This window comes from Limulus polyphemus, unplaced genomic scaffold (genome assembly GCF_000517525.1).
Source record: "Limulus polyphemus unplaced genomic scaffold, Limulus_polyphemus-2.1.2 Scaffold1573, whole genome shotgun sequence".
Taxonomy (NCBI): Eukaryota; Metazoa; Arthropoda; class Merostomata; order Xiphosura; family Limulidae; genus Limulus; species Limulus polyphemus.
In genome coordinates, this window is record NW_013667183.1 from 235,730 (window position 1) to 259,360 (window position 23,631).

Consider the following 23,631-nt stretch of genomic DNA (forward strand, 5'->3'; position numbering starts at 1 on the left):
CATAGCAATAGCAAAAAAACATCATCAACAACAACAACAAAAAACGCTACGATACAAAACCCTAACAGGAAACTGTTAACAAAGTTCACTCACTCTCTTTAAGAGAGCTCCTCAGTGACACAATGGTATGTCTGCAGACTTATACTGCTAGAAACTGGGTTTCGATAACCGTGGTGGGCAGAGCACAGATAGCCCTTTGTGCAGCTTTGTGCTTAATAAACAACAACAACATTTTTTTAAGAGTTAGTGATCTCACAAATTATACTTGTAGAAAACAAAGCAGAAAAAATTGAAAAATACCCTTGAATAAACTTTCATCAGTAAAAAGTGAGGAAAAAGTAGAATTTAATAACCCAACCATCCCATAATCATTAAATATTAGCCTTCTGGTATCATCCCTCCTAATATTTTGCTCACCTTAAGTGTATTTCAATAAATACTTACTACTCATTGTTACATTTTCAGCCAACCTTTTTTCACATATTTTTTTATTTCTTAAATCCCTGTTTTTTTGTGTGAAATAAAAATTTTTGATTTATGCATTTGTGTACAGTCTCTTTTTGTGTGACGAACAGAGTTATGGAGTAACTCAAAACACACCTTGTAATTCGATTTCCTTGAATCTTCAATTAGTGGACTATTACTGACTTCTCTGAGGTAAATCCATAACATGGAGAAAATAATAACATCAATATAAGAAGCTATAAATGCATGGCGTATTTATATATCACATTGCATAGTCTTCAGGCATAACACTGACAGATTATTTTGGAATTAATGGGTCGTAAATCTCTTGAAATTCGCAGTTTAACGAGTTACAGTTCTTGCTCCAGTGATGTTACCATCATATCTATGCTCCAAGTTGTATGATTTGTGAGGAGCAACTGATTGAAGTCTTCCTTTTTGCTATGATGGTAAAGCACTGATTTACATGCTCATCCTTGGTCACGTGTATAAGACACTTGAACAGGCTTAAACTCTCCAAATAAATTAATCCTCATAGGATATTATTCTCATAGAATCAAAAATATTATACAGAATCATTATGAGATAGTCTGTTGGAACCCGCTAGTGTGGAAGCTGGAAACACTTATGACAAATAGACGTTTGTATAGATATGTGATGATTTGGACACATTAATAAAACTTTACACAAAGCTATTCATAAGTTTTATACAACACAAAATAAATCAGTTACTGAGAATACAACTAGCAGGCAGAATTTGAACAAGAATTTGATGAAGTTTTCTTTAATGTCAGTACGAGAATGTTTCAATCTTGACACTGAAGTTAGTGAATGCCATGGAAAGAGATAAAAGAAATGCCACACGTGCAGGAAACACAGTTTGAACTCTATTCCTCAAGTGTTGAAAGAAACATTTCATTTAATTTGAATTGAAATATGAGCTAGTATAGTGGAATTACCTGTGAAAAGTAAGATTCACAAACAATTGTAAACTTAGTGTACTCGGTGATTTGCTTGGTTGTGTTTGATCAGCAGACTTAACTATTCCAAAAGTACACGATCTTCTATATATTTCCTTAACATTATTCTAGTATAAGATCCCGTTATAATTCATGAAAATATAAGTTGTGCATGTATTGCTGGATGCATAATTAACACTTTCTTGACGAGATGTTGCTGTTCTACTCTGTCCTTCGCTTGTATCTAAAGGAAGTCAAGTAACAGACCCATACTCGGTTACTTGATATCCATTGGAGCTCCAGGTAGTGGACTCTTCTTTTGCTGTGTTGTAAACCCATGTAACAGAATACACTATATTATTCACAACCTGTTAAGATGTGAATTGTGAGAAAAACTTTACAAATATTGTTGCCAATCCTGTCAGCGAGAATATGCATCACTATGTATTGTGTTTTATCACCTATGCCCGCCTTTACCCATAGCTGTCTGAGGCCTATGAAAGAGAAGTTATTCCAAACGTATAACATCAAAAAATATTTAGTTTCCAAAACGTTCAAAAGTAAGAGACCTTCAGAATGCACATGTTTGCGTGCAGTGCACTCACAGTGCTTTTATTCTGAAAAACTGTTATGTATCTGCTCCTTTGTTAATTTCCGGTATAAATTCTTCCGGAGGAACTTCAGCGATACAAGTCATTTCCTAATTAAAACTAGTTTATTCTTTCTTGATACAACTTTGTAATACACAGAATTTCTACAGAAATATAGATTATATAATAATCTAAAAAAAATAAAAAATAGTGCTAAGATCTATCTTTAAACCTGGACGTGGTTTGTAGAGGCTAAATAAAATCTACATTTACTTTATCTTGTTTATATTAGGTCCAATACAAGATTCTGAAAATAAAATCAAGATACATAAATGAAAATGGGACCCCTCTCAGTCAAAGAGATATATCCCACGTTAAAGACAACACAGGCCTCCTACAAATAATTAGTGTTTATTCTTAAACAATCAAGGCAAAAGCTCAAAACTAGGATATATGACACCAAATTACGACAAAAACTTATGGTAATGATTAAAATGATCAATATGCACAAACTAGGTTTTAGGTAAATATGTGTTGTATGCAAACTTACCACACGTTTCCTACCATCTTAGTTAATATATATTTTTTCAAAGATTTCCCAACATGTTGTTTGTAGCCATAATACAGAATGTTGGTCAAGTTGCTCTAGTAATTCACAGAATTGTGTAAGTCAATTAGGGTGTTACATATACATTCTCGTAGGAAAGATTTCTGTAATGTAGAACATATTATATTGAAATAGAAAGTGATCTTTTCCAATGGCAAGTGAAGTAATGCCCCTGAGGTGTGACATCCCTTGTTTTGAAGTGAGGGTGACTGATAGGCAGGTTGATAGGGCTTGCACATTGAGAAGAATGTTGTTTAAAGGATGTAATGCCATGTTTTAGTAGTTTGAAACAAGATGATTTGAGATCACTAGCAGAAATGCTGCACTAGATGCGGCTGTTTGTGCTAGTAATTACTGATCGAGTATTCACTTGAAAAAAAATTACAAAAAGTGAACATTCTCTAAAAAGATATATTTTTCTGGGAAATACTGCAGGTGTTCGGATTGTGCTGTTTAGTCATACGCAACTCATTGCATCAAAATGATTCAAGATACAGAGTTTAAAATTTTCATAACTATACTGATATAAATAATAATGTTTTTATATATTTTTATATAAGTGGATTTTTATTTATGGTGGTATTCAATAGATGGCGCAAACGTTTTAGATACTGAAATACACCCTACGTTCATTATAGTAAGATTATGTTTCCGCAGAGAAACATATTATTTTTCTCTTGTTCCTTCTTCATCCAAACACTTTTTAATCGATCACAATTCCTTCATTTCTCGGTGGATTAACTCAAAACTTTATTGGGTTATACACTTGTCCAATACGCCCAGACACATTTTTTTATTTAAGCCTTTTTAAAGATTTTATGGGGTGAAAGGACAAACAACCCAAAAATGAATATATTTTGGACTCCTGTGCGGTCATATTTACAGTAATTAAGAAGTAAGTGGGCACAAATATAAATTTTCATGCGCCCAACATACAAAAAATGTTGGATTTGTTCATTTTGAGTCTTTTTTAGGGGATCAGAGCTCACAAGAAAGCATAATTTTGGGTTTTTTGTTCAAGTAATCGGCCATATTTTGACCAATTTGCATAACTTACATGGGATTTGGCACGAATATACTTTCCTACAGGTTCCACACATTAACAAGCAAAAATGATGGACTTGTTCATTTTTAGTAATTAAGGGGGTCAACATGCCACAAAAAACGTCATTTTAGCTTTATTTGTTGTTTTTTTATACAACTACTCCGCCGTATTTCAACCAAGTTACATGGGATTTGGCAAGAAGATATTTTTTACAGGTCTCATACATATAAATACGAAAAATTTGGGATATGTTCATTTTTGGTCATTTTATGGGTGTCAAAAGGTTAAATATACTCACAATTTTAGGGATTTTGATTAGTTACTTAGCCTTGTTTCGACCAATCTACATTGAATTTGATATAAAGATACTCTTTGTAGGTCCCAAACAGTTATATAGACAATTTTGTAATTTTGTCTTTTGTTTAATTTGTCAGCGAGGAAAATACAATTTGGTGTCTTCGTTAACTATTCATGTGTCTGCCAACCAAGTTGCATGGAATTTGGTACAATACCTTATTGCAGGTTCCAAGCAATGATAAAATAGTTTTCGATATTTCTGTATTCTCTGGTGTCAAAATTGGGCATTTTTTGATTGCGTGGTGGACAAATGTTGCCTTCGCCGGCGAATGTTGACCTCTTTAATTACGGATATTGATTTGCTTGCCTTTAACTTTGATTGTGTTTCTGTGTGAATAAGATTGTTTCAGTAATTTATACATTGTGCCCAATCTCATTTCTTTCACTTCAAACTTGGTCGAGTTTAAGAGAACTTAGATTTTGCTGCACGAAACATTTTCTGGTTGTCTCCCAGTGCGTAAGCAGTAAGCTTACGGCTTAGAGATCCGAAATCCGGGGTTCGATTCCCCGTGGTGATAGAACGTAGATAGCCAATTATTTAGCTTTGTGCTAAAATATAAGCACATTTTATGGCGAGCCCCCTATTATTCTGCGCCTCCTACTCGTTTACTCGAAGGTAAATCAGTGAATCTGAGAATATCTCGAACATATACATCTTCATTCTCACTGTAACTAATTCATGAATTTAGAGAATCTGTAGTAATTGACATAGAAAGCCAAAAAAAGACACTTACTGTATGAAATGTTAATACGTGTTTTACACCATATAATCAAGGTTATTTCTTTAAATACCATTTGAAACCCTGCCAATTGAGCGGCACAAACATTTTTTTTTTCTCTTCTTATTGTTCCCAGTAGCACAGTGGTATGTCTGTGGACTTACAACGCTAGAAACCGGTTTTCGATACCCGTGGTGAGCAGAGCACAGATAGCCCATTGTGTAGCTTTGTGCATAAATTCAAACAAACAAACTCTTCCTATTGACAAAATATCATTCACTCTATTCAATATCTATTCTTATTCCAACTTTAACAAATAACCGAATAAAGTGGAAAGATGCAACCACTTTTTTTTACATAAGTTATTTAATTTTTATATCTAGAATCCGAACGTATCATTTGCTTTTTCTGTAATAACACAAATTATCTCACAGGTAAGATACGTGCACATTGTAAACTTCTCATACTGCCCAAAGTATATTAAATTTTCAAGGCTAATTTTGATATGAATTTAGGCTTTTTGATATTTATCACAATATTTAAGTACCTAAAACTATTCTGGTAATTACCTTTTTAATATATCTGATGCTGATTTATTATTTAACTTGATAAAACTAGTTCAGATTCTAATCAGTGTCTTACGTCCAGCTATCATGAGTAATCAATGACCTTTGATCTCAAAATCGGTTACTTTTTTGGCGATGAAAAGGTAATTCATGTACCTAATTTGATTAATAAATACTTCCCTTTCGAGTTCTTATTATATCAAGCTAATGTAGAAATTTTAATTTACCGCAATGATTTGTTTATAAACAACGAAAAATTAACGTTTTGCTCAGTATTTAGAGTTAATGTCAATTCACTAAAATATATAAGACATACCTACCTTTTTTTCATACAGTTTACACGTAAAAGCGTTGCGTACTAAACTATTTATCTTTCATCTTTCATTTATTTCTAGTGTGAACTGAGGAATGCTGTCACTAGTAGTTTTAACATCAAATTCGATTGGATAAAGCAAAGCCACACCATTTCTCAGCAGAACCGGATTGAACCAGTTAAACAACGGCAGAAACCTTCTAAAATAATCAGGTGCAAGTATACGTCGTCAGATACATAACACTTTACTTCCGAAATTGACGACTTGTTAATAACTGAACAAATTTAACGTTTAACAAGCAATGTAGTAGCCTTATCTACTTTATAACAGATATATATTTTAATTTGTATATCACATTTTAAATAGTTTTTATAGGCTGTGATAAGATCAGGTATAGAATCTATGAATATGCGGGCTTTGTATTTCAACTATTTGTTAAAAGTGTTCGCTCGAAAACAGGCTACCAGTATTTTTTGGATTCAACAATCCTTAAGATATCAACAATCAACGCCTACAGTGACATCTATTTTCTCACAGTTCGAAGCTCAGATCACAAGTAGACAATACTCGAGATTTGTCCGATCTCAATACACAGAAAATACTTCTTTACCAAAACATACAGCAAATGGTAGCCCTCTTGGTAGCTCTACAAAAACGATACTGCTGCCAGATTTCAGCAACCACGCCGTTGCATTCCAAAATAAATCAACGCGGGAGATAATTCGTGCTTTATGTGTCTTGAGATTATGTGGATTTCAGAAATTAGTGAATAACAGTTTGCAGGTTTGTGAACAGGAAAACTTTAAAAAATAGTTACTATAGATCACATATTTCCTCTTGAGATTTGTTTGAAAATAGTAAAATCGTTTTGAATTATTTTTTTGCGAATACTTCTTTTAAAGTAAGATTGAATACAAAAAATATTCTCGAGTTTAGTGAAATAAAATCCTATAATATATGTAAAGTTGTTAAAAAATTCCAGTTACATGTGTATATTCTCAAACTTGTTTTCATTTCCGGGTGTCATTACTCATTAACTGGATATAGAGCTATTTGTTTTTTAGATTTATGTGAGGCATTTTTCTATATTTTTCAAGAACGTGCCATGACTTAAGATGTTTAATGAATGTATTTTATTTGATATTTTTAGATCATGAATACCATGCAGAAAATGAGTGGACCAATTCTATTGAAAGCCTTTGTCAAGCCAACACTCTATAATCAGTTTGTTGCTGGAGAGAATCCCGAGGAGTTTCGAAACTGTGTTAACCGACTGAAATCCGCCAATCTGCGTCCTTTTCTCGGCGTCACAATAGAGACTGATGTTGGAGAAGAAACAAGGTGTGTGTGGCTGTATGCTGTAAAAAGAGAATTACATGTTTTTTATGCAGTAAGTTTAATATCGTCAATGTTCTTAGTACCTTTCATTATTTCAATAATCATCATACTATTCCTACTTTGTAGTACAGTCTTCACTATACACGACCCACAATGCGATTCTTACTTGCAAAACTGCCAAAAGTAACAGTTATATTTAGTGAACTATATTACGAATAAACAAAAAAGTTTGGAAAGTATTCATACGTTTGCTTAAGTAATTCATAAAGTTAGGCTAAACTCTAATGGTATAGAGAAGTGTTTATAATGTGCCTCGTCTATGGCCTTATGTTATAAAACATTTAACTCTGGCTGCGTCTTCTAGTGTGAGCAAATAATGATGAAATTACAACATATTTACCTAATAAAATCTGCTCACAGAAAAGGAAGAAGACAAAGATTATTCAATATTTGAAAACAGGAAGATATAAATTAAAAGACAAAGATGGACGAATAGTGTTAAAACAGTCATTAACATGTATATAGAAATTAACCAGGTCTTATACCAAATTTGCACTATCTGCCAATCTGTGATCAATAATACAAGAAGAGTAAAGTTATTTTCTATTTCTGTACAACAGTTTGTACTTTTGTTGTTAAGCACAAAGCTTCACAATAGGCTAACAATGCTCTTCCCACCGCATGTATCGAAACTAAATTTTTAGCTTTACAAGTCCTCATACTTACCGCTGAGCCACGAGGGGTTTTGTACGACAGATGGTACTAAAACTGAAAAACAATTGTTGCGTAAATGTGAAGGCTTATTATACATAGTAAAATATGAGAAATATTCAGAAATTTATAATGTTTTACAAAACGGATGGGTTAACACACAAAATTGGGATTAGTATTATAAAAATGATATAGCTTTCGTATGTAAGAAAATGAATTTGTTAGTATAAAAATGCAACTTTACATTCATATCTTAAAACTGAAATTTCCTATAATTCTTGAGCCAATACTTTGTAAATATTAATGATTCAAATACCGGATATACTAGAGAAATAATTTATGATACACACATTAAAGATTACCAAAGCGTTATTATTTATTTATAATTTATCACTATACAGAATAAAATAAACAAAACGGATAAACTTTTTATTGAAAACAAGTAATCAAATCCACATATATACATATTTGACCCCCCAAAAAATCAACAACATTAAAAATGTATTATTCTTAAGTTAATATATTTTTGAACCCTTCACTAGGTCATACGTTTTGAACATATTGTTACGCATTTGCTCGTTTGTTAATTTCCGGTATAAATTCTTTACCAGGAACTTCAGCGATACAAGTCCTTTCTTAATTAAACCAGTTTATTTTTCCCTGGATACAACTTTGTAATACACAGAATTTCCAATCAGTACTTTAAACTTAACTTCTTTTATAACACACGCTATAAATCACAGTGATTCACACACTTTACTTACGGTGCTTACTGTTCGCTTGACTCAATTATCTATATCTTCGATCTATTTGCATATCTATCTATCTATGCAATCGCGCTGGTTTTTATTGCTATGCTTATATACTAAAAAAGAGGGCGCTTCGAACAAACTCGGGCCTCCCCAATAATTCATGATCTTTCCAGAAACTCCAACGCGCATGCTCCCAGGGTCACGCGACTTCCGCTGTCGTAATAATATCTTACTTTTTATGATCTATTAGCAGTACATCATGGACAAGAAATGTACGGTGCCCAAAAAACATATAACTACGTTTAACTTTCAGCACCTATAATTCAGTAGCTAGTTGCATTCTTTTTAATCTAATCATGGTATTGATTTGCTATTTTAGTACAATTTGTATAAAATAATGACATTTAAATTCATTATAACTTGTTCAGCTTATTACAAAATAATATGAAATTAAACATATTTTCTTTCAAATTAATAACTGTTAACGTTAATTCATCGTTTTGATAGCCACGGTTGGTGGAGCACAGGTAGCTTAGTACGTAACTATGTGCTTAAAAAAACAAACAAATCGGGAGCGTGAAAAGGAATAAGCTGAAAATGATATTGAATATACTGACTTTCTTTAAAAAATGGCATTATTGCATTAGTACCAGAGCACACAAGATCTGGAAATGAAGAACAAAAATTCAATAACTGTTTGAGACCTTCGATAGCCGCTTAAACTTGAAGGCCTTGAAACAGGTTCATACATTAATATTTCAGTCAACATTCTGGCCTTCGACAAATTGCGCTGACTTACTAATTATATAGTCATGTGATGGGGAAGTTTACATATGTAGAAGCGAACAGTTAATTTTCTCTAGCAATAATTTTTAAACTGGAAACACATGCTTACACCTAAACATCATTCAAAACTGTAACTTTATAATCTGTAAATGTCAAATTATTAGCATTACAGGCTATCTTATTTCTTCAACTATCCAGAAATAGTAGCTATTCATTTGTTGTTACAAATAAAATGCTGTTTTCTTCATACACTTTACTCGGTCACCTCGAGGTATACCTGAAGTACCCAAGATCCAGGAGTGAACTTAACGATTGCTGACATTTAGTCATTGTATAAAGACCTTCTTTTGGCCGAGTTATCTAATATCCTTGCTCTTTCTGATGACACCAGTGGACTAGCTTTTGAGCCTTGGGAGCCAGTTGTGTCTACATCAACCACCATTTCGCTGTCAAAGATACCGCAAGTGCCAGAAATGCCACCATATATTTACATAAACATCTTAATCAACACAAAAATTCCAACTTTCACATAATTTACTTATAACATAACAGATTATTACAGTTTTCATTATTACCCCACCAAAAGTTGTGTATAAGCTTAAAGAACTCACTATGTATATACTTAAAACATGGTATACACTGTGCGATGGTCAGGGTGACTTTGAAGGAAGAGGTAGAGGCCAAATAGTAACTGTAGGTGTACTTTCTGTTACCCGATTTCAACACCCAGCTCTTAATGTCCTTCTACAGTGTTTCATGTGATTAATTATTTGACAGTTATTGGCCGCAGAAGTGTCTTACAGGCCGAAGTTAAAAGGTCACGGGTGAAAGTAGGAAGTGAGTATAACCCAAGAAATGCCTCTTCATATCAGCCATATTGTGGCTGTTGGAGTAGAAACTTCAGCTGAGTTTATATATTATTGAGTGATAGCGCACTTTCTGAGATATATAAGACGTTTATGTCCCCCCCCCCCCCAGCCGTGTGTATGTTGTGTTATAGTTTACACCCCGGTGTGCACTGTGCTATCTGAATTCTTCTATATTTTATATTATACAAACAAGTAAATAGTCATTTACATACAGTTGTTCCAAATATAGTTAATTGACCGTTTTTAACACGGATAATAGATAAACATTACTTGTAAGCAATATATGATTGAATGCTCAAACGTAGGTTATTAAACAATGCACATTTATTTCTTATTGTTGTCTACCTAAATTGTATACACTGATTGCCTGATTAAGCTGTTTCAAATGCACTAAATATATTGAGAGTCCAAACTTGGTATTTAAAGAAACAAAAATGGTTTATTGCTTTTAATATTTTATCATATTGCCGATATCTATAAATTAACTCATATAAACAACTTATAAGAACAGAGAAGTTATAAAACATGACAATTTAAAGCATAACTTTCTTTATTTTCCAGGGAGAGCACATTTGACAAAAACACCCAGAAAATACTCCAGTGTTTTGACTTATCAGAGAGCCTTGGTGTTGAAAGTCCATTTCTTCAGCTGAAGATTACCGGAGTGATGTCTGCTGACCTTATTGTAAGTTAATGTGGTTATTTATAGTATGGGAAGTTATTTTTTATTACCGTTTAAGCCGTTAAGACCGAGATTCATTGAATAACTATATAGACATTTTATATTTTGTTATTATCGTTTGCATTTCACACCTACCATGAAACGTGTTATTAAATTAAGACATTAATTACAGAATTGAGAGAAACAAAGACAATTGTACATTTCCCAAATATTTCATTTACATGACCGTGGTATTGTCAGTAAAGGTATCATCATGTACAAAAACAATGAAGTTATAAGGGGTTGTTGAATATTTGACTGCCCCTTCTTTCCGCCATAATAAAAAATTAGAAGATTTTTCCCACAGTTAATATTCATAATTCACTCAGAGGCATTTATATCTAGATTGCAGGGAGATTTGATACCTGATATATGCACAACCTACTAAAAATTAATTATGCAATACAAATTTATAAGCTCTTTTCCTCATTTTTGTATAGCCCCCCCCCCCCCCAGTGGCACAGCGGTATGTCTGCGGACTTTCAACGTTAGAAACCAGGTTTCGATACCCGAATAGGATTCTGTAGCTTTGTGCTTAACTACAAACAAACGAACATTTTTGTATATTCTCAACAAAATATATTGTTGCCCTTTACTATTTCTATCTTCGAAAACCAAGAAAAAACTGCTATTGTCCAAAAAACTGTTAGCATGGTATATAAAATGTAACTTAGGTAATCAGTTTAGAGGTAGCACAAACCAAAAGTAAGGTAAAAACAAACAAACAAAATCAATCAAGAAAGACTGGAAAAATGTAAAATTACCCTCGGCTTCTGTAGTTGTTTGACAAGATAATTCACAATAACCTGATCACATTTAAAAGTAACACAGGGCAACTTCCAAGAACAGTAAGTTGAAAAGGGATTGTTGAATCTTTGATTGCCTCCTTTTTTAACCATAAAAAACCAAGATTTTTTCTATAGTCAATAATAATAATTCACTCACAAATATTTATATCTAGGTTGCACAGAGGTGAGATACATGATATATACACAGCCTAATAAAAAATTAAATAGACACCTATTCCAAAAAGAAAGCTGTTTATTAAATAAACAGATAAGAAAAAAATGATCACAGATTACCATTAGTATCTGGTGGATCTGCTCTTTGCAATAATTAAGGCAGAAAAGTGATCTCATGTCCAAGTTACTAAACCTGAAATCTACGACAAGGAACATGGATGAGAGTGTTCCTAGAAGTTGGTTATTCAGGGGACAAAATATCCGGGTTCGCATCGGAATTGTCGAATCAAAACAACTCCAGTTGAAAATCACTTTCCTCTTTTCTTAGCATTGCGAATCATTCCTTTCTCTTGTATGTTGTCTTCGAGACCTCCCAAAATACAGTGAAAGTGCGGTAATGTTTCTGTTTGACATACAAAAGCCAAAGCTGATGTCCATTTACCAGACATTTCCACCCAAACGGCACCTACAGTATTTTCACATTTTGTCATGCTTATAAGGCGTTAAACACACATTTTGTAGTGGTCTGTTCATCACGTTGGAAAAAAGCCCGATCCGCAGCCTAGCCAACTAGACTAGACTATGTACGTCTATTGCATACATTGCATTTAGCCAGTTACGAACTCTCTCAATGCGGTCTCGGTTCTTTGGACCGACCACGTGACCATTTTTTACTTGTATATAGTTTTAAACTGGAACTTCTATTACAGCATGTGTATCTTCACAAAATGTGGCAGACTTTTAGTAAACATTACAAGTCGTTTGTACACAAAGATCAGATGTTGAATAAAGTGGTTTTACTAAGATGCGTCTGTGAATATATGAAGTCTTTTTTGACCAGTCCGAGTGCAAAGTGATTTTCATGTTAAAATTAAAAATACTTTTCTTCATCTCAAATGTCATTTGCGTAATCTCTAAAAGTTCCTAAATACATTTCAAACGTTTATTTTTTCAGTAGGACTTTACTATTTTATCTGTTATTTTCTCTACCCTAACTCTATAGAAGGTTGGCCAATTCGACTGACCTCCTAAACAACAACAACAACAAAAAGAAATAAATCTAAATTACCTCTTTTCTACAATGACTTCAGATAGTAAGATTAGACTACATTTATTTATCCTAAGTAACTTTAAACTCGTAACTGTATACATCTATTTATACTTAAATTTTAGTGATTTATTTCCCTTTGAACCGTGTCTAACTATTTGCGCCATTATAAGTTGCAAGTCACTTGGGGTACAGTGAAGCTATTTATGTTACACTATCAAATTACATTACCCACCAGCTGCTCGCGTGTGTGCCTCGTGAATTTTTTTTATTATATTATTATTTATTTACCTAATCTAACCTTAACTAAACTAACAAGTTTCCCATAATAAATAAAGAATACACATGAAAAACAAGAAATAAAGTACTTACCTGGGCCTTCTTTTTTTTTTTGCTGCCGACTGTCAATGACACTTAACCCTACGTGTTTTATGCTAATTGTGGTAGTGCACTAAATAACTTTATTTAATAAAATAATGCACCAAAGAACATATAATAATAACATGCAAAAAGCAGACAATGTCCTATAGCTACCACAATTTTTCTGGCTTTCTAACTATACGACAAGAGCTGTTACAAATTCATCCAAGCTAGTCAATGTGTTTCCTGTAAGAACGAAGCTTGTACTAAAAGAGTAATTAACATTTTATGTACAGAAAACAACATAATACAATACATCATTTGATAGATGAAATCCTCGGATTTCTATTGATTATAAATAATATAGTATTAAACATTATTGAGAATTATTGACAAATCCTGAAAGAGAGGATGTGACAGGTGGGTGTGGCAAGAGAGATCTTATTTTCTATTTGATGGCTCTATAACAATACAGAATTGAAGGCTATGAAAATTATGCTTTGCCTGTGGGATAACAATATTATAATGAGTAATTTACGTTAAATTTCGCATTCCTTGGAGGGGTGGTAAATAAGTTAGAGAAGAGTGGATGCCTAAAAGGAAAATGTCACATTTCTAACACTATGAGACATTCAGGACTTTTTAAAATATTACTTTATAGCATTAAGAACTTAAATCTTACATACTATTAAAATATGGATTATTAGTTAAGATTTTATGCTATACTAATTGGTATAACATGAACAAAAAGTAGTTTAAATAAATTTTGAATGTAGCTCACTAAAAACCTTATGATGTGCACAGTAAAGGACTCCCATGAAGAGTTACTAGACACTTTCTTCTTCAAAAAGCCAAGGAGACCAGGTTGTGAAGAGGGTGATGAGGTCTCACACACAAAAAATGAGAAATAAATTAGATTAATTTGAAAAACGATTTGTGGCAACCATGTTCAGTTGCAACATCTTCAAGTCACTTTATTCTCTGGTTAATTGATTGTTGCATTGTTTTGTAATAGCTGAGGTGTTTGGTATTTCTTGCAGTTTTACTTTGTAAACCAGGAACTATTTTGTTCATGAAATGGCATGTATGCTACAATTAAATATTAGGGTTTGAAGGTGAATAAAAGTGTTATTAAATAAAAACATGCCATTTACCTATTTTTATTAGTGAATGTCTTTACAAAGAATTAAGACTTTTAGTGCTGGATTTTGTTGCTATAATGTGTTGAAATGATGAATGTTAAAATGATGCTAAGCACTATTTGCTAATTGCTAATCAAATCCACCAAACTATTTTGTCCCCTGTTATTCGTGATGTTTCATAGGCAACAATAAAGAATGGACTACACATGTTTGATATGGTTCATATTCTGCAGTGACATTTCCTTGGAACAGTGGTAATGCCCTGCCCTTTAAGCAACTGTTTTGTGACTTGGATGGATTATCAGGAGCCCGATCTTGCATGAAAACACTACCTTGCCTAATAAACTGTGATAAATGAATGGTACCCCTACACCATAACAGAAGTACCACTTTATTTTGTTGTGGTCATGGTTTGTAGATGGTTCAGTGAAGATGCCTAGGAGGATAGTCGCCATGAAATCCCATGTGAATTCACTGTATGAGAATTGTGCAAATCTGGATTCATTGATAAGAAGTAATGTTTTGAAAGGAAAGAAAGTGTGATAGCACATACTGTTTGGAGTGACTTCTATCTACTCATTCTGACATTGTAGCCCATGCTATGGGATAATTTCTGATGATATTGGAACACGCTTACAACTGTAGTAGCCATTTGACATGGGTTATTTTCTATATTTCTCTTCACCGCAAGAAGAGTGCTTCATATTAGTTTTGGGTGCCTGGGCCGTGCAGAAACTGTTGGTTTCTGATATGACTGAAAGACTGAAACTGCAACTATCTAACATTTTGTGCATGTTTTTCTTTTTCCTTCCCCCAATGGCACAGCAGTGTGTCTGCGGACTTACAATGCTAGAAACTGGGTTTCGATACTCATGGTGGGCAGAGCACAGATGGTCTACTGTGTATCTTTGTGCTTAACTTCAAACAACAACTACCTAACGATCAAGTACTGTTCCCGTTGTATTACAGTTGACTTGGGAATTTCTCACTGACTTTCAGCAATTTTCCTTTGTCCTCTATGTGACCTCAAGAAAATATGGTTTATTTCCAGGATCTTTTAATTTGTGTCATAGCTGCTCTTATTCCATGGTCTTTATCAAAATATATGACATATAGAAATGGTACATTTGTATTCTTGGGGTTTTCTATTTATTTACTGGTAAGTTGTGCATTTATTTTGCTTTGTAAAAATAAACAGAACAACTCAGATTTTACTACTTGTAGTTGATTATGTTAGATATAAGTTGCATGTGTTACAGCAACAATACATTTAATTTATACGCTGAATCTTTTAATGCTCTGATTTAAAAAGAAAACAAATGGAGTATGTAAGAAAAAGTTATTAATTTTTTCAAGAACTGTTCTTTGATCTTAAATGTAATTTATGATGCTAATACAAAGAGTTGGGTGTTGAAGCAAGACATTATTCTATATACTTAGAACCTATACAGTTCAAATACGTTTAATAACATGCAGTCTGTGTTAGGGAAGGTTTGAAATACTGACAAATACAAAGGTTTCCTAAACATATGTAATGTTATTTTATACCAGGTCCAGTTCTAAAACTGGTTGCAAAAACTTTTGTGCAGTATTTTACAATACACATATTTTCTCTTTAATGAATGTTTTTTTTTGCTAATTTTCACCTATTAAGTAATTGAAATACTTTTGAAAATAAATTTGTTGCCAAATTGAAATGAAAATACTTTGGCTAGACAATTTCACGTGTAAATGAAATCCTTACAATAGTCACTGACAAAGTGAAAAGACTGGGTAAATAAATTAGATATGACAGCTTTTTAAAGAACGGACTAAGACGTAAAGTTCATAAGAAATATTTTTATTTGAAACTGGAAAATCACATGATGCAACTTTCACATTAGAGCAAACATTTATCAGTATAACAGGAATGTGTTGTTTGACAAAGTACATGGCTATGCATTGTATTACCAGGCTTTCAGCAGTGACTGTTTTTACACCATTATGTATCTCTGCAGGCTCGTTTGAGTGATATATACAATCACAGTAGCATTGCTACTCGACAGATACTAGTGAAGAGTGTGGCAGCTAGTATGAGTGGACAAGATATGAGAGTAAGTGAGCTTTCTTCTAATCATAAATATTAGGTTGGTAGCTTCAACTTAAAAAACATGCTTTGAACTTATTATCAAAGAATACAACATGCATGTTAAACTGTATAAAAACAAATAAAATGCAAAATCTGAAATTGCAACTTTTATATATTTTTGTTTTTCCTGGCATGTTCAAAATGTGTGAATATTGCAATTTCATACTTTGCATTTTGGTTTTATACAGTTAATATGCATTTTGCATTCTTTGAGAATAAGTTTAATGCATGTTGTTTTAATAATAGATATTCGATAAAAATATTTTAGTTTTCAAGATCTGTCAAATAGAAGGTCAAACTTGGAGATAGAAAAATAACTTAAAAAGAAAACTACTGCTAATTACATGTGTTAACTCCAGTGATATGCATACTTGATGTTAACGAAAATGAAAAAGTATATAGTATATATGTAATACAAATGCATTTAAATTTCCAGAGAAGTAGTCTGATATTAACTTATGAATTTATTTTGTTCTTGCTCTTTTTATCTTCCAAGTATTAAATTGTAACAAGTTTAGTAAACTAAAGCTTTTAAATTTCAAACAGTTATTTCACAGTTACTTGAATCATCCATAATAGGCAATGCTTCAATAAAATATCTATTACTTATATATTCAAAATAATAAAATTGTATAGAACAAATGCTTTTTGAATAACAAAATAATTAAAAGCAACTTTTATATACAAAAAATTGTGACGATTTTATGCTTTTGTCAAGATTACTAACATTAATAGCTTTTTTTGGTTAATTAGAATTAATTAAAATAATATTTTGAAAGAGCTGCCAGATGTGATCACGATTTCTAGAATAGCTTCACAAAATCAAATTGCAAAATATGAGAATAGATTTTTGTTATATTTTTTATTGACTAATTTTGAATAATTTTCATGAAACATTAGTAATCTAAAATTTTCCTTGCTATTTTGTCTGTTTAGATGCAACCATTTGATCAGCTGGAACCTAAAGAAAGAGAGTCATTGATGCTGGCAGTCCAACGACTGAAAGAAATTGGACAGGTTTGTAATCAAATGAGGGAACATAATTTACATTTCTTTAAAATAATATGCTACTGAACTTACAATACAACATAAACTAACTTAAATAAACATTTTCCATATTCAAATCAAATTTGAAATTCAATGATTTAAGGAAAAATCAAAATCATCTTTGTTATATTCACTTTGATGTTATTTGTTTCAGGTAAACCCAAGGTGTCAGCTTCCTGAAAATACTTGTGATGTGATGATGATATTCTTTTTGTGAGTGTGGTGTGTTATGTAGTGCTCCTAGTTTTACATAATGCACAAACATAAGAATAATGTGTGATGTGCTTTCAAGAAAGTACACATGTAAACTGAAATCATCTCACTGTACACTAAGATGATGGTTTCATCAGATGTTAGTATAAACTATGATTTGAGTAATTTACATAAATAGCTGATTATTTTTAACAATGCACACAACTAATTATTACGTTGTTGTAAACAGAAAGGACAATTTAAATATCAAGTATGGCTGACGATTACACTATTGCAAATGTAGACGATTTCAGCAATGTCCACTGCTTTTAATTACATTATTTAATGTAAATCTGAATGGATTTAAAAATTTGTAAATTTTACACCTAGATTAACTTTAAAGAAATGCAATTAGTATTTTGTATATAAGTTTACTTAATTGAGGGAACATTCCAGCAGAGATAGAATTAACTAAATGATTATAAATTTTCAAATAAATTGTCTTCCACAACATTCATCGAAAAGGCATTCAGATATGGATACAGTTCATGTTAACACATGATTGAATCCAATTTCTTTCACTAGCTATTATGAATAATTTTGAACTTGCACTACTTGTGTCATACATGTGTTTTATCACAGAAACCAAAGATTTTTACTTTTCAAGACAACTATCAGTAATTGCTTTATACTACATATTATCCTTCCAAGGAGGATGATTTTCTTCATTGATCCTACTTTTACAAGAAAATGTAAAAAGGAACCATTTTATAACTTGACTGAAAAAATACACCACTTGTAATTTGATTAACTGACTTGTTCTAAGCATTATACATCCCAAATGACTTGTATTGTCATACTATCTTAACAGTGTGCCAGCAAGAAAACGGTGAGAATTCTGGTTGATGCTGAATATACCTATATAAATCCTGGCCTTAGTCTACTTACTCTGGCTATGATGGTGGCATTCAATCAGCAATTTCCACTGATCTGGAATACCTACCAGTGCTATCTGAAAGTAAGTGGTTTTGAAATATGTAGTAAGAAAAGGGTTTGAACTATGTGTAAGGTCATCAAAACAAGCACTGAAAAACAAAACATGAAATGTATCTGCATCATTGTTAAAGATGGTGGTGTTACTTTTCAGTGGTGCTCTAGATCAGAGAAGTGAAATGAAACAAAAAATAATGTACTTTGATTTTTTTTGCTCACCATTAATTTGTGGTGTAAACATCAACTAATTGAAATTTTATTCATAAACTTACACTAGTCACAAAGATTACATAGTTAACCTCGTACTGCTTTGATTTTTTTTTTCAAATAGTTGCTTTTGTAACTGAATTTATTTAACCCATAAAGTCAAAATAATAAAGTTTCAGTTTATTTGTATGCTGTATTGGTTACATATGATGCAGAACTCTCTGAAACCAGTATAATTAAGTGAAAAATGGTAGATTTAGCTTCAAGTTTATTTTTTTAATGTTTTAAACAGCTTATTAGCTGAATAATTCATGATAATAAATTAGTAGCATCAATGCTGTGTATTCTTGAAATAATATAGGACCACCATGCGAGTAAGAGAGATCCTCAAAATACCACACATATAATGCACTGTTACGACAGCGGAGGTCACGTGACGCTAATAACACGTCATATTCTCGAAGCTTTGTGAATCCTTGGGAGGTTACTAGATGTACGGTATTCTTTTATATAAGACGGTCAAGACGTGACGGCAACAAGGTAGTGGTAAGTGAACTGTGGACAGAGAGAGAGTACTGTTGAGTCGAGCACGTGGGACGTTCGTTGTGAATTATAGCGTTTTTTTATAGCGTGACCGTGGAAATTAAGTGTATTGCAAAGTTGTATTTAGAAAGAATAAACCAGTTTCATTTAAGAAAGGACTTGTATCGCTAAAGTTTCTTCGAAAAGAAATTATACGGAAAATTAACTAATGACCGAAGGCGTAACAAATTGGTGTCAGAGAGTGAGACACAAAAAAAAATGGAAACGAGAAGCGGCAAATCAAACTACAGCTTAGCAGATTTGATGGCAGCAATACAAGAACAGCAAAAGAAACAAGAAGAACGAGAAAATAAACAAGAAGGGAAGACTACAGCAGTTGTTGGAGGAAAAAAAAAGAAACAAGAAGAGAGACAACAGCAGTTAACTAAATTAACTAACGACCGGAGGCGTAACAGCACATTCCACCACCATATGAAGCCTAATCTTATTCTTCTGATTTGCTCTTGTCCAGGGTTACTGGTGGGGTTCCACGAAACTGGTATAAATTAGTGACAAGTAGTAAACTGAATGACGGAATGGGCTCTAGATTTATTTTGATTTTTTCAGTTTACTTTATTTTGTAATGGATAATAAACAATGACTATTTTTTATCTTTAAATAAATGTATTTGTTTTACTAGAACCACTTTATTTGGTCATCCTAAGCATTAGGGTAGCTACACTGTGACCATAAAGTCAGGATTGGTTTACCTAATTTGTGCAAATCTGGTGATTGTTTTAGGAGGGAGGAGAGGGTAGCATTATATCAGCATATTGGCATGAGGCATTAAAATTGATCTCAAAAAACAGCACTGTTTCTTTTAAAAATTAGGTAAGTTCAAAGATTTATTACATTTCTATAACAGCTATAGGGTTGATATGTACTGAAACTAAATCATAGTAAACAGGAAAGTATTCATAATGCTGTAAATACAGTTTCCAACTTAGAAGATGTATTTGTAAGTTTTACACAGTGGAGAAAATTCATAGCTCTGTCAGTTATCTAAGAATAGTTTTTATTTTCTAGTGAATAATAACAATTCTCACTGTATCTGCTTTATCTCATAATTGACCAAAAATTTGTTGTTTTCTGGTTAAATGTTTTCTTCTGGTAGATGCACTTAAATATGTTTAAAAAATTTTTCATTTATTTCACTATAAAATTTCATTGGTAATTAAGCAATATAATATCTCTTTCAGAAAACTTTTGAAACTGCCGCATCTGAATTAGGAATTGTACAAAATTTGGGAGGATGTTTTGGTGCAAAAGTAGTACGAGGTGCATACTTAACCCAAGAACGTTTACGGGCAACTAAGCTGGGTTATCCCAGCCCTATTTGGGATAGCTATGAACTTACAAACCAGAATTACAACAGGTAATTTTGCTGCTAATAAATTTCTGAGGTGTACACATGTAGTGTAAATAATGCTATGTGGATTATAATATCAAATTTTTTTCTGTCCATGTTATTTACTATAAGAAAATGTATTAAACTAAAGTTTCAGTTAAGTCTGAAAACTAAATGAATCCATGATGAGGTAAGCATTCCAATCATAATATTGTAGTCTAGATTTATGATTGAACTTTCTTATAAATTTATGCAGTCTAATTAGAGCTTGTTTGATTGATTACATTTGAAATAGAAAAAATGCACAACTTTATAAACAAAACCTTCACAAACAGATGATAAAAGAAAGTTTAGTTTGAGTGTTGCACATTATATGAACTAAAGTCCAAATGGCACATTATTATGTTCATATCTATTTCTGCTGGTATCATTATACAGACTATAGTGTTCCAAGTGTTTCATGTTCTCTCTTCTCTAGGGTGATTAGATATTTCTTGGAGCATATTAATCAAGTGGGACCGAGATGTAACATTATTGTTGCCACCCATAATGAGGAAAGTGTTCAACTTGCTATAGAAAGGCAAGAGATGATGTGAATCTTAAGAAATTATTTATTTTATATCAATTGATCGTTAAATATCCTTCTTGTCTAATTTATAATAATATTTGGTATTAGTGCTATAATTCACCATTTGTTTATAAATAATCAATTATTTAGACATTGTGTAGCCAGTTACAAATTATTTCAATTTATAGCATATGTGTTTTATAACATTAAAAGATTATCATATTGTATAGTGGTAGCTCAGAAATTAAAAAAAAAGAAAAAATATTTTCACATAATATAATGTTTATCGATTTTGAACACATTTTTACAAACATGACATTTATACAAAAACCTGTTGTAACTATATTTTTTATATAAGTGTGAATTGTTAAAAAGTTTTAGATTTATTACTTAGTCTTTTTTATTAAAATTCATATCTTGTTAGAACATATCAAGTTTTCAAATTAGAGATTGATTATAAAACAACAACTCAAATAATTACTTTAGTGTTGGTTAAAATTTGTTGAAAAGTATATTAAAATTGTTATTTTATTTCAATAATCAAGACCAAGTTACTAAGCAGACTTCATGGTTCTCTAACTTGTATTATGTGATTGAACAAAAAAAAAACGATAAAAGAACAAAACCTAATGAGAACATGTTTTATTAATATTTCAGCTACCAGAAAAATATCAGCTTTATAGAGAATTCTATTAGTCTAATTAGTGTTCTCTTGGAATTTTTGAATAGACTCAAAATGATTAGCTTTTCAAACCAATAATAAAACCATAAGATTATAATGAATTAACAACAATTTTATCCCATAAAAATATATTTTGATAACAACTAACAAAACATTGAACTGATTTCTGTTTGAAATACTTTCAGGATGAGAGAAATGAACATTGATCCTCTCAATGGAGGGGTTCATTTTGGACAGTTGTATGGAATGTGTGATCAGATCTCCTTTCCATTAGGTAGGTATTGTTATAGTGAGTTATGATGCATTAATGATTTATTACAAAATATACTTGTGTTAATACATTATTGTATGTAAATAAATGTTGTTTATCTAGCATATTGTGTGGCAATTGATACTGTCATTTCAGTAAAACTGTACCTAAACAAGTTCAAATTGAAATCTAAAATTGCAGTTGCTGCCCATTCCAGTGTACTCATCATGAATATTCTGCTTAAACAATCTATCAAAGAAACCCCAAACATTTTGCACAATTCCACTTGCTTTAAGAAAAACAACTTATATTGCAAGCATTCAAAATTTTTATCTACATGTACCTTTTTCAATTTAAGTAGCAGTGAAATACTAAAAATATTGATTTGTAATGATATTTATACATCAAGTAAATTTTTCAGTTTTAGATGACATTAAATTTGTGTGAAGCATGAATAAATTAGTTTTACTACTCTTAATCTTCAGCTTCAGCTGGTTATGCTGTTTATAAATGTGTTCCATATGGGCCTATGCTTGAAGTATTGCCTTTCCTGGCTAGAAGAGCTATGGAAAACCAAGGAGTCCTGATGGGATCTCGAAAAGAAAAGACCCTGCTGTGGCAAGAATTAAAGAGAAGGATGAAAAACACATTGAAAATGAAGTCTAAACATAATCTAAAAGTTGAGACTGTCTGAATAATATAATGTTTTTATAAAACATTCCAATGAACCTTAAGGTATTTAGCTGGATTTTATTATTTTAAATAACCGATTTATTTGTAAATGAAGGCTTAGAATAGAAAATAATGTTAATATATGTACTTTTCTGGGATTCCACCACTGATTAATGTACTTTTCCAAATTTCTTCACTACTACATATATCTCAGAATTTCTCCAAAATGAATGGTCATGTATAGATGTAACCTGATGTATTTGGCTTTTTCCTCGATTTGGGATGTGTCTATAACTTATCTAACAAATTTAGATTACCATTACTTTTTTTATTAAGAGGGAATGAAATATATTTTAAACAAGTGTTGAAAACCAATGTTTTCTGCGATTTTTGTTACTGAAGTAATGTACATGGGTGTCTAATGTTCTCATTACTTGTAAGTACCTCATTTTCTAAATAATAACTTTAAATATTACAAACCTATGTGTTGTAGTCTCCTATATAAAGAAAAATAAGAACTACAAGATTGTTTTATTTATAATCAATTTTTATTGTATGTTAATAAATGTATTTGTTAATAATAATGTAAGCAGAGAGAGAGAAAATTGCATCACCCAATTTTTTTCACACTTTTCTTTAGAATCATCATCT

The 23,631-nt window shown here is 31.8% G+C and overlaps 1 protein-coding gene across 2 annotated transcripts; it reads left to right on the plus strand.

The window, feature by feature from the left end:
* The first annotated feature begins 5,703 nt into the window (after positions 1-5,703).
* LOC106464159 (hydroxyproline dehydrogenase-like) lies at positions 5,704-23,168 on the plus strand. 2 transcript variants are annotated; one of them, XM_013924279.2, is made up of 10 exons: positions 5,704-6,405; positions 6,773-6,963; positions 10,640-10,763; positions 16,309-16,404; positions 17,376-17,456; positions 18,550-18,696; positions 20,660-20,835; positions 21,287-21,388; positions 22,244-22,332; positions 22,794-23,168. In XM_013924279.2, the coding sequence occupies exons 1-10, from the start codon at positions 6,025-6,027 to the stop codon at positions 23,000-23,002; spliced, it is 1,596 nt and encodes a 531-aa protein (XP_013779733.1). In that variant the 5' UTR covers positions 5,704-6,024; the 3' UTR covers positions 23,003-23,168. The 2 variants fall into 2 exon arrangements, with proteins under 2 accessions (XP_013779733.1, XP_022247554.1); XM_022391846.1 differs by lacking the exon at positions 5,704-6,405 and having other exon boundaries at positions 6,888-7,012.
* The last annotated feature ends 463 nt before the right edge of the window (positions 23,169-23,631 follow it).

Bases quoted from the DNA above. Each gene is read 5' to 3' on its own strand.
- LOC106464159 (XM_013924279.2), top strand. From the start codon at position 6,025: ATGAATATGCGGGCTTTGTATTTCAACTATTTGTTAAAAGTGTTCGCT. The intron at 18,697-20,659 runs GTAAGTGGTTTT...TATCTCTTTCAG, and splicing joins CCTACCAGTGCTATCTGAAA to AAAACTTTTGAAACTGCCGC. The intron at 22,333-22,793 runs GTAGGTATTGTT...CTTAATCTTCAG, and splicing joins TCAGATCTCCTTTCCATTAG to CTTCAGCTGGTTATGCTGTT.